General features: G+C 37.6%; 1 protein-coding gene across 1 annotated transcript in view; it reads left to right on the top strand.

Moving 5' to 3' along the window:
* LOC109937908 (retinoblastoma 1) overlaps positions 1 to 12,576 on the top strand; it is a 78,109-nt gene that overhangs the window by 16,794 nt on the left and 48,739 nt on the right. Inside the window, exons 5-7 of the mRNA XM_048602533.1 lie at positions 6,597 to 6,635; positions 6,718 to 6,782; positions 10,170 to 10,280. Coding sequence (XP_048458490.1) covers positions 6,597 to 6,635; positions 6,718 to 6,782; positions 10,170 to 10,280 — 215 coding nt within the window. The remainder of the gene's footprint in view (positions 1 to 6,596; positions 6,636 to 6,717; positions 6,783 to 10,169; positions 10,281 to 12,576) is intronic.

Raw genomic sequence — 12,576 nt, 5'->3', positions numbered from 1 at the left:
AGGACTGTTTACATGCCAAACAGTGGAAGCAGCAAATGCTAGAGCAGAATGATTTCTCAACCAACAACTCAGATCAAAGCTCTGAAGTCCTTTCCCATCGATTCAGGATTGGTGATGAACAATAAACAACTAAGTCGTGGAGATTGGCAAAGAATATGTGTGGAACCAAATAATGATGATGCAAAAGATAAGGCTGACATATTTACAACTAAGTTAGCTAGGTTGTTCCAGAACAATTACACTTGCATCTACTTGACAATATAGAAAATTGCTCAAGTATGCCCTTTCCACAAGATGCAGAACAAATCCAGCCTTACCAATTGCCATCCCATTTGCTTAATTTTAATCATCACCAAAGTAGTGGAGGGTGATATTGACAATGTTGTAAAGCAGCATGAACTCTACAAAAGCCTGCCCATTGCCCAGTTTGGGACCACATGGCTTCTAACCATTTTAATATGGGTTTATTAGTTCAAGCCAGACATCAAGATATTTCTTCAACAGCATTGATTAAAATATGTACATAATATTGCTGCAGGCATCTCCACCATAAGCTGCTCTAGTTCTAATGTTCTAGCAGTGTATGTCTCTCTCATGGGCCTGCTGAAATTAAAGTTGTATACAGTGTTCCTCAGATGCTCATATGTGTATTTAGTAACCTCTATCCCTAAAACCCCACCTACACACCTCATACATTCTCAGTCGTTAACATTATCAATTGAAAGTAATTTCTTAACACTATCGTCAGAAAGCAGTAAGTATTCCCCCCCCACCCCATCTCTCTCTCGCGCGCGCTCTCTCTCTCTCTTTGCCCGCACCCACCAACCTGCTGGAACAGCTTCATACTTCTCCCTGGTAGGCTGACTTTGAATTGTGCTTTCATCAACTGACATAAAAAGAGCAACATTAGTAACATAGTATGATATTGAACAGACTTGTTGGCTCTGGATGGATTGTTGGGTGCTCATTGATAAGATACCACTTCCACTCGATTGAACTTTGATCTTATCTTTTCCCTGTATTTTTTTTGAAAACGTCATCTGAAACTTAAACACAGCTGAGTATTGAAGCTGCACCATTAAGAGTTAATGGGTATTGCTATTCCTCCTTTTCGACAGTACGGTGATATTTTGAGATTCTTGAATCATATTCTTAAGTTTAGGAAGAAGAACTGAATGAATTATCTGGAAGAATGGTTCAGTATTCATATATGAGCAAGGACTATGGGCTATTGTTGAAAATCATTTCAGACATTGTTCCTTGCAGTGGAAAATCTGCTGGATGCACTGCCTAGACTAAGTCTGTCGTTGTTGTAAACCATTCTAGATTAAAAAGATAAATTGGAATGGACTTTAGCAATATTAGAATTCAAAGGTAAAAGTATTCCTAAATGGCTAGGTGAGCTCAAACAACCTTCTGGGGTCTCATAGAAAAGTAGAATATATTCTCTTGCTGAAATATTGAGGGACATTTGTGTTTGTGAAGAGTTTGTTGTTCTTTATGATCCTGTGCATTCTACAAGATCTCATCAGGCTTGATCTATCTGTCTGTTGGTTAAAAGATTATTGTAACTACCTTTTACGTTTGAGGGTATTGATAGTTCCATCACATCTTCGGTAGCCTCCGTGTAGTGATTTTTCATGAGCACAGCGTCAACTAAACTTGAATCCCTAGAGGAGTAGGTGAATTCTGCTCATCCTGGACTGGAAGAAAATGAGAGGGATCTTGATGTACTGTATCAATGACTGGAAACTGATGTACTGCAAAACGTTCTGAAAATGCTGAAGTTGGGCCTGACAGTAGTGTGACCTCGAGGTGTGTCTCCAAGCTAGGAACTTCTAAAGAAACTAGGCTCATCATCTTCATGCATGACAGGATTTAGAATATCATGAAGCTGGTCAAAATCTTGGAAAAGCTTGGATGCCTTTTGGGGGAAGATCAACCAGTCTTTTTGGTCTAAACTTCAGTTGTTGGAAAAGCTGGGGTAAAATACTGCCCAATCTTCTTTGTAAACAAGATCACTTTCCTGGTCAGACTGGGCAATTCCTCACAAAATGGAATGTAGCCTTAACTTGGCCTGGACTGTCTTGTACTAGCTGCAGATGAGCTAATTATACATAAGCCTTCAACTCAACACTGATCTATTCGGATTTCTGTAAGACATAAATATGCTCATTAATAACTTTACCATTGTAGGTAACTGTTGCTACAAAACAACCTTTAACTTGAAAGGATGTTGTCTCCAAAATCCTCTTTCAGATGTTTTAAGGCACACAGTTTCAAGCTGTTCTAAAATGGTAGGTGACAGAATAACACTTACTGCTGAGTTGAGACAAAGCTTGGTCTGAAAGTTCCTGACTTTTTAAAGATGACTGACCAGAAATCCTGGTCTAGATTGATCCTATACAAGTTGACAATGGTTTCCACTTGACAATGAATGTGTGTAATTTAATAAGAAGAAAACTTAGAAACTTGATGGATTCTGTGTAGACTTCTGAATAGTCTTCATCTATTTGACTTGCTTTTACTAGGTGATCTTGTATTTCATAATTTTTCCAAATTACTAATTCTACCATAGTGAAAGTGTTGAGTGCCCACAGTTGAACAATCTTGTCACCTGTGTGGTCTTGCATTTCAAAATAGTGATTTCCTGTCCTTTCCTGTGACTGGCAGCCTTCTTGTAGTGCAGGGTTGACATTTTTGGACGTAGCAAACTGATGTGTTTGGGCTGATCCTCTGAGTTGCCTGATTTGTATCCTTGTTTCGTACACTTTTTAAAAAAAATTTGGCTTGCCTTGTTTGTGGGATTGTATGCTTATCTAACAGTTGTCTTCACACTGCAAAATTCAGTTTGTCATTGAGGACCATGACCTGTCTGTGAAAAGCTCACACTTCAACATGCTAAAGCTGCAGGAATTGTGCACACTGTATAAGCCACTAAGTCAATAAATCTGCTGATTTCCCCTGGCTTCTGGGATCACTAGTTGAACTGGGCAAGAATAAACATTTAATGTTACTAAGACTGACGAAGGATCTACTGAGGTTTTTTCAACAGCACCTTACCTGATGAGGACATCTTTCTCATATGCAGCCGGTTGCATTGTAGATGTGCTAATATGGAGCTATTTCAAACGAAGACTCGAGACTTTCTTTACCTATGAATGTCCCTTCCACAACTCTCATCTGCATGCCTGTGTAGACATACAGCACCTTCTAAATCCATGACCACTTCCATCTGAAAGGACAAGAGCAACAGATACATCACTACTTGTAAGTTTCCCCCCAAGCCACTCACTTTGAAATATATTGCCATTCATCACTGCTGCAGAGTCAAATCCTGGAATTCCCTCCAAAAGAGCATTGTGGGTAAACCTACAAAACATGGACTGCAGTCATTCAAGAAGGCAGCTCACCGCCACCTTCTCGAGGGCAGCTAAGGATGGGCAATAAATGCTGGTCAGCCAGTGATGTCCATGTCTTGAGTGAATTAAAACAAAAAGGTTGACTGCATCTCCCCAATGTAGAAGAGACCACATTGTGAGCAGCAAATACAGAAAATTAGATTGAATTACTGACATGGCTGCAAAATTGGGGTTGAGTGACAGGTCGCAGTAAGAATAATAGGTTTTCCAAACCTGCAACCACTTCCTTCAAGTTCACTCCAAGTCACTCATTATCCTGACTTGGAAATATCTCACCATTCCTTAAGAGTGTCTGGGTCATATTCTGGAATTCCCTCCATAGGGGCACTGCTGGTCGACCTACAGTAGACAGACTGCAGCGGTTCAAGAAGGCAGCTCATTGCCACCTTCTCAAGGGTAAATAGGGATGGGCAGTAATTGCTGGCCGGCCAATGATGTCTACATCTCACAAGTGAATTTAAAAAAAAATGTAGTTGACTGCAGCCTTGTATGAAATAAACCAAACATATATTCTCGAGCTAGACGTTCATGAGTTATGTTTATTGCGAACCAAATTTTAAAATGTTAAAAATTTACAAAAATGTCCTATTCCCATTACATATTGACACCTACATTCTCCCAGCATGCAAAAATGAAATACAGTTGTACAGGCTATCAGATGTTAAACCTAGCCAACAGAAATGCAGGCATGATGATAGATCAAGAAGAAAAATCACTGATTGAGCCCAGATGTATTTCAGTCAAGGTTAGTATATTTCTTTTCTCCTGGAATCACCTGATGTAGAAAATCCAAAGCCATGTAATAGAAAAACTGTCTACCATAGTTCAGAATTCAGGTGGAGGGTTGTGGAGAAAGTTGTTCACTCTAGCAGCTTGTGTTTTCTGCCCAGATCCCAATTCCAGCATTTATACAAATGGTTTTATCACATGACCTCTCCCTACATTCGTTGTATACTCCAAAGAATAGAGTTCCAGCGCATCTCTCTCAGTTTCTTGTTAGCCCTTGCTTCATGACCAAAATGGCGTTTTTAAAAGAAATTTCAGTCATTAACTCCCAAATGATCATCTTGGTGAGGGAGAAAGGAACTAATCACACTTCTAGGAGTGTCTTTGACTCGGTTGTGACTTCACAGATGCAAATTAGCAGCTAATTCAAGTCAGTATCCGTTGTTTACAAAAATCTTTTAAGGAAATATTCATATATGACCTGAAATGACAAATTAATAATCTGTTTTGCACATCTTCATAATACTGTGCTCCAAAAGTACTTCATTGGTTGGAAAGTGGTGTCCTGTGGTTATGAAGAGAGCTTTGAAATGCAGATCTTTCCAGAAAGTTTTTGAGGAATTCAGGTAAGCAATGGCAAATGGCACAGCATAGGTAAACGCAGTGTGTTACAGGTGGACAGATGGTACTGTCATTGCACTAGTAACCCAGAGGTCCAGACCAGTGTCTTGAGACCATGAGTTTGATCCCACTATGGCAGGTGGTAGAATTCAAATCAAATTAAATTAATAAAAATCTGAAAAGCCTGAAAAAAAAACTTTATTTTTGAAAAAATCCATCTAGTTCACCAATGACCTCATGGAAAAAATGTCTGCTGTCCTTGTCTGGTCTGGCCTAGCTGACTCCAGACCTGAGTTAGGTATGCTCCGAAGTGGCAGCATGATTGTTCCAGCCAGCTAGCCCCTACTCTTTCTGTCATCAAAGACCCAGCAGTTGCTTGACTTGCCTTGATTGGTAAGGGGAGAAGGCAGGAGAGTAAAGTTGAAACATATCAGCATGACCAAATGGTGAAGCAGGCTTGATCAGCCAAATGGCCTAGTTCTGCTTCTATGTCTTATGGTCTAATCTGTGAGACAGCTCAACCAATTTTGGCTCTAGCCCCCGGATGTTAGAAAGGATGACTTTCTAGGAGCTGTTTGTGCCATTGTCTTTTTCTGGTGCCTTGGTCAATGTCAGGTTTTTTATTTCTTTGTGAGACTCCACAGCGATTGATTACAACTGAGTGGCTTGCTGTGCCATTTCAAAGGACAATTGAGAGTCGACCTCATTGCTCTGGGTCTGGAGTCACATGTAGGCCAGAGCAGGTGAAGATGGCAGATTTCCTTCCCAGAACTCCAGAGAGTCGATAATTGACAAAGTTTTCATTGAATTCACATTCCACTATCTGCCATGGTGGGATTTGAACCTGGGTCCTCAGAACAGTAGTTGAGTTTCTGGATTAATAGTTGAGCGATATTGCCTCTCCAATTGATCCTTGTAAATCCAAGCCCCTTAGAACCAACTGTGGAAGAGAGAGGAGTCAGTCAGTTCACCATACCTGAGCTGGTCATAACAGTAGTTATTGTTGTAATGTAGGGAACACAGCAGCTAGTTTGCATACCAGAGACCCCCACAAACAGCAATGTGGAATGACCAGGATTTTTTTAATGTTTGATGGATAAATATTGTACAGAATCAGGAGTACCTACCTGCTTCTCCTTTTGCATAGTGTCATATGATCTTCTGTGCCTACCTGTAAAGGCAAGTAGGACCTTGATTTAATATCTCACCCAAAGCACATCACTTCTGACACAGTGACATCCCTCAGCCTAGCACTGGAGTGACAGACTTAATTTTTGTGGGAAGTCTGAGAATGTGACTTGAATCCACAAGCTTTTGATTTTAGACATGACCACAAGATGGTAAATTTGTTCTTCGTGTGAACCTGTTGACTATTCCCCCAACATTGCTGTTTAGGTTATTAGTTAGAAAGTGAGTTCTGGTGGGCCTCTCTCAAATCCGCTGGTACACAATCACTGACTGCAGGTATTTGCTGAAATTATACTAGTTTGAATGTATTGCTGTCTGACTTTCTTTAATTGACTTTAATTGCCATTTTAAAAGCGATCAGTAAGGTTTTGTTTCAAATGTGTAACAGAAGTGAGCAAATTGACTCTTCATAGTAAAGAATATTTTGGACGAAGATTTCACATATTGAGCTTATTTCTGTTTGTTTCATCAATTCTTCTGTAGAAATGAGAGAAGGTCCAGCTACAACTGTACACTTAATTCGCTGTGCATTTTTATGGCACCTCAGAATTTTGTAAACGTGTGAAAAGTGTGCTTCAGAAGTTGTGAATGACATTCCCTAAAAATGTAACAAAAGCTGTTTTTATTTTAAATTTGCAGGATATGTGAAAAGATATTTGTGGAGACACCAAATATCCAGTAAGTTTTCAATTATCTTTCATTTCTTTAGAACTTTTTGAATAATGTCATCATGCTTGACTTTGTTTCATTTCTTAACCAGGGCATCATCAGAAACTAATAAACCAGTGGTGAAAATCTGCTGGATCACATTTCTACTGGCAACAGGTCTGTTCTTTCAAAAAAAATAGTTATTTTGAGAAGTGTATGTATTGAGAGCTGACTTTTGGAGTTGTCTAAACTATTCCCCAAGAACCCCAAGTGATTCTTGTTTTCTCTCTTGACTCTAATTTGCCATTACCCTGGATTAATTAAAATTTATTGGAATTTTATTTTCAGTGCCCCCTTCCTCATAAATGCTGAGAAGACATCATTGAGTCCCTCAGTCCCTGCCCTGCTTGCACCATCTTCTCTAATGCTAATTTCCCAAGGGTGTCAAAAAACTGCAGAGAGATAATTGCTGCATTACTTAACAGGTCTTTCTAAACCTCTACATTCATGAAATCTAAAGACAAATTCAGTTATTTACAAAATATGTTTACTTGATTTAAAAAATAGTGAGATTACTATACAGCATAAAGCAGCAGATCAGATCAAGGACAGCTTAGAGCCTAAATGTTTTGATCATTATTGAGCGAGGATATATGGGAGGCTTTGAATAAAGTGAGTGAGATTTTTGATTGAAACCTAATGGAAAGATTGTTCGATGTTCGACATTGTAGTAGATTTTGTAAGATTCTCTTCTGTCGTAATTAAATTTAGTGTCCTCATTATGTATTGAAAATGTTTCCAGCTTCTTTAAGGTGCTTTTTATTTTTTAACACATTTAGAGATTATTATCTTAACACATTTTTAATCAAGTGTGTTGGTAAGAATTGAAGCTTTTCACTAGTTGTAAGATCATAAGACCTAGGAGAAGGAGTCAGCAATTCAGCCCCTCAAGCCTGCTCCATCAATCATTAAATTATGGCTGATCTCATCTTGGTCTTGACTCTACTTTCTGCCCACTCCCCACAGCCCTTTAACTATTTCCTCCTTAAATGTATTCAGTGTGCCAGTGTCCACCACACTCTGGGAAAGTGAATTCCACAGTTTCATTCCACTTTGAGATGTTGTTCCTATGGTAAAAAATGAAGGTGATATTGGTCCTTGTATTTTCATGAGAAATGTATCTTTTATGATGGTTTACCAGAGTAGCAGTAAACAGATGTGGTGAAGAAACTAGTCAGTGGTGCACAAGCATTAAAGCAAATATTGAAAATTGAAGTATGTAACTCTTACCTTGTCTTTTAAGGCCCATTGACATTTTCAAGAATGTTTTATAGCCTTGTAAATAGTGCAAGAAGCAAACCAGTTAGCAATTAGTCAATGTATATTTTGTAACATTTCTGAAAATATATGTGGAAATTAAAAGAAACATTGTAGGGTTAAACAGAAATTTTTCTGTACACTTGGCATGATTTTCTTATATTAATATTGGTCTGTTCTTAATGTTAAACACTGGTTCAAACCTGGCCTGAACACCTGGATGATTATTCACAGTTGAATGTACAGAATGGAAGTGAAGCTTGGAGATAGCCTCTGTTAGGACTGGCAAATTGTAAATAAGTGAAGTTTAAGGGGATGTGAACACTTAGCAGAATAAAGAAGCAAACTTCTTGTTACCTTCCGATAGATGCACATAGGAGAGGGCCAAAACCTGATGGGCAGAAATAAAGTGAAAGGAGCCCCAGGGCACAGGCACATGGGATTGATTGATCCAATAGAACCTCTCCATTATCTAACACCATCCCCCCCACCTTTTCTTGCCCACGTTTGAGTAAAGTGTCAACAAGCTGAATAGTAAATGAAGGGATGACCTATATCCTGATTAATTGAGGCACAGAGATAATTACAAAAAATTAAACATAAGGTGGTGATGGAGATAAACCACAAGGCTGGAATAACATGCCAAATATAAGAGTTGCATGCCCAGGGTCTAACCAAAGTAACAAGTAGTCCAAAACTGTACAAACTAATTAAGGTAGAGCAATCATAGCAAGTTATCAATGTGATGGTGTCAAAATAGGACAGTAAGGAAGATTTTACACTACAGCACGGTTGGGTCACATGTTGGACAACAATGCAAAATTGCCGAGCAGAAACTGATGGCCAAATTCCATACCCATGAAAACGCCTCAACCATGATTTTGGTTTCATGTCACGCTACATGTGACCCCACCGTACTGCTCTGTAAAATTTTCCTTACTGTCCTATTTTGACACCATCACCTGGATAACTTGTTATGATCTCTCTACCATGATTAGTTTGTACAGTTTTGGATTACTTATTACTTTGGTTAGACCTCGGCGTGCTACTCTTATACCCAGCACGTTATTCCAGTCATTTGGTTTGTCTCCTGCACTACCTTTTAAGTTTTTGTAATTATGTCTGTGTGTCAATTAATCGGATTAAATGTCATCCCTTGTTGTTCAGCTTTTGAGACTTTACTCACACCGTCTGACACTCTTGATCACTTGCAGAGACTTAGTATTCGGCCTGTTGACACTCAACTCGCATTCTTTGTATGATCTTTTGATCTCTCGGATTATAAAGTCTGTGCTTGGGTGCTCTCTTCACTTTGCCTGATGAAGGGGCAGTACTTCAAAAGCTTGTTTTTCAAATAAACCTGTTGGACTCTGACCTGGTGTCATGTGACTTTTGACATTGTCCACCCCAGTCCTACACTGGCACATCCACCTTTAAGTTTTCAGACTCATTTTGCCAAAACTTTTCAATTTATATCCTAAATTATTCCCTGAAATGAATATTTTCCTTTGTTTCATTAACATCCACTAAGTGTTTCACCAGAATGAAAGTTTGGACATCTCAATTGTATCAGAATCTTCCAAAACATCCATTTGTGCTGCATTCAAGCAGTTTCCTTTCCATGTAAAGAAATTCAGTGTGAAAAGTTGTTTTCAGCCACCAGAGGGTATTATTGTATGTCCGTTATTCATTTCATTTGTTGAATATAAAGTTTTTGCAGGAAATGTGTGATCTGTAGGTTTGCCAAGTTCAGTGGAAATTTAATTTGTTGTAAAGTACAGTGATATTCTTCAGAATTATTAACTTATAAGTGTAAATTCATTAAGGGTGGTGATGAATGCTCGGAGAGTCTCAATTATCAGCATAAAGAATAACCACCATGTCTTAATTTGTGTTTATGAATAAAAATTGTACATGTTAGCATTTTTAATGATCTCTATTTGAAAGAGATGTAAAATCCCTAGGCACTATCTGAGCTTAGATATTACTTCAATATTTCTAGAAACTTCAGATTTTTGTTTTGCTTGAAGGATAAAGCTACTTTTTGTTTACTTTTTTTATTTTTTAAAATTCATATGGAATTTGTTATGCACTATACACTATTTCAGTTCTTTAGGTATCAAGAAAAGTGGTTTTGTAAACAAAGATATATTGTTCTTTTAGTCTTAAGCTGTACACTTACAGTTCAAATAAACTGCAATAAGTCAGACTAATTTTTTGCCTTTGGTACTTGCATTCTGCTTTCAGGAAAGCTGCTACAGATGGAAGATGACCTTGTGCTCTCTTTCCAGTTGTTACTTTGTATCTTGGCGTACTTTATCAAGATCTCACCCCCTGCAATGATTAAGGAACCTTACAGTAGGTTTTAAAAATAGCAATTAAATTTGGTTTCCATTTTTATTTTTGAAAATGTAACCATTCATTAGTTCCTAGAAAGTTTAATTTTGGAAATGAAATGATGGCTGTATATTTATGTACCACTAATATTTATTCTGTCTTAAATTTACTTTTGTTAAACCGAAGTATTGTACAGATAGATAGTTAGTTAGTTAATGGAGTTAAATTATAATCCGAAAACCACCAGGTGACAGTGAGTTGCCAAGTCGAGTAACAACATCTTGAGTGAGGTTATCAGAGGGTGCCTGGTGCCAGTGGAGCCATATCCTATCAATAGTCATACTTTTAGCTGACCAGGGGAGGAAATTGGCATAAAATTAAAAGGAACAAGGAATGAAGCTTGCAAACACACGAAGAACCAAGCTTCACAATTCTATAATCGCACAACTTTTAAATCAAATATTATAATTAGCTAACTATCTACCAACGTAAGGAATAACAATTTAAAGAAAAAAAGCTTGGATATAGCTAATTTTGAGATTAAAATAAGAAACAAAATTAAAGAACCATTACTAAAAGGATAAATGTTTTTGACATAAGTTGCATGAAGGAAGGCATAGCTAATAGTACCTTTCCTACTACTTTTGAGTATGATATTTCTCATCTTAGAGATTTAGTGGAGCTTTATGGTGCTGATTGTGTAAACAGTAAGAGAGCTGTTCAAGTACATTCAATTATTGTGGGTTTATTAGCAAGCCACTGGGTTTTACTATGAATTTGGATTCTCCTTTTATTCACTGTGCTAATTTAAATGATGTGACCGTTCATCCCAGACCTGACAATGCTTAAATATTTGACTATTGTAAATGTTACATCTGGAGAGATCAGTAATTTACTAAACATTAAGACTAGGACAGGTCTGGAATATTCTACTGGAAGAGGAATTGTAAACTTGGTTATTTCCGTTAAATGAATACTTGAATAGGCACGTCACAAATAATATAACTTATGAAAGTCTTTTTTTTTAAACTAAAGTCTTGTAACCAACTTGGTATTCTATATTTTCACATCTTCCAGGTTCATTGAAGAAAGTTACTTACCAGCAAGTAACAGTTGGTTTTGAAACTTCTTGTTTTCAAGTTATGTTGAATGGCTTCAAGTCCTCAACTTATGTTGGTTCTTCGATTGCTTAACTCCAAAGATTTCTCAACTCCAAAGATTTCTTTAATACTGAGACTAAATTTATTTCTGTTAGATTTTTTTTGTGCAGAGGTGCAATGCATTTTGAGAACCCAGTGTACTTTGAAACAGTCTTTTAAGGCAGTTGTTCATTTTTGGTAATCACATTTTAAAAGCAATATATTAATAGGTAGTTAGTGGCATATAACTTCACAGGTGCAAGTAAAAGCTTGTTCCATGCAAGTTATTGGCTCATGAATCTTGCCAAGAGTTGCCTCAGAAATCTATAAAGAAGGATTAGTGCATTAACTTGCTGTCTTATTAAAGTGTGAAATCCCTGTTTTATTATCAGACCATGGTATGTTCCTTGATTTCATCCAGGCCATGCTGCAATTATTCTCAGCACCCAGATAAGAAGAATTGGGGTGAGAATTTACACTGCTGATTTGTTACCTATTGACCCATTTCTTCAAATGGTGGAAGTGTTCCCTTTGCACTTGCGTAGGAGAATATAACTGTTTTAGTATGTCATGTGTTCTTGATGACACACCTAGTTGTTTTTGGAAATTATTTAAATAAAATGCTAAACAAAGTTTTTAAAAAGCTTTCTATTGTTTGGAACAGTATTTTTTTAGATTTGGAATATGGGTGTCACTGGCTAAAGCAGCATTTATTGACCATTCCTAATTGCTCAGGAAGCAGTTAATTTCCTTCAACAGTAAACGTGTTACAACAATTGATAGCGTATATATAGTTGCCATTGAGACAAATTCTATTCTGGATTGTTTATTATTGAATTCAAATTTCACCATGGTGGGATGTGAACATATGTCCCCAAAACACTTATCTAATTACTAGTAGAGTGAACTTACAATTACATTACCACTGCTCCTTATAAATAAATCTCTCTCAAGGTGAAAAGGGCATTTATCATGGAGTGACATGGAAGTCTTTTAACTTGTTTATGAGATGTGTCTGTTGTTGCTTAGGCCAGCATTGTTGCCCATTTCTAACTTCTCCCCCAAAAAAGGTGATGGGTGAGCTACAGCTCATCACACAGCTCTGACCAGGCAACTCTCCCAACTTAGTCATCTGCCGTAGATGTAGTGGAAGGTTTTATATGTTGATAATTAATCTG

The sequence above is a fragment of the Rhincodon typus genome, chromosome 11, assembly GCF_021869965.1.
Source record: "Rhincodon typus isolate 14 chromosome 11, sRhiTyp1.1, whole genome shotgun sequence".
NCBI lineage: Eukaryota > Metazoa > Chordata > Chondrichthyes > Orectolobiformes > Rhincodontidae > Rhincodon > Rhincodon typus.
Note: the sequence above shows the minus strand (reverse complement) of the source record. Positions and strands in the feature narration are given on the sequence as shown.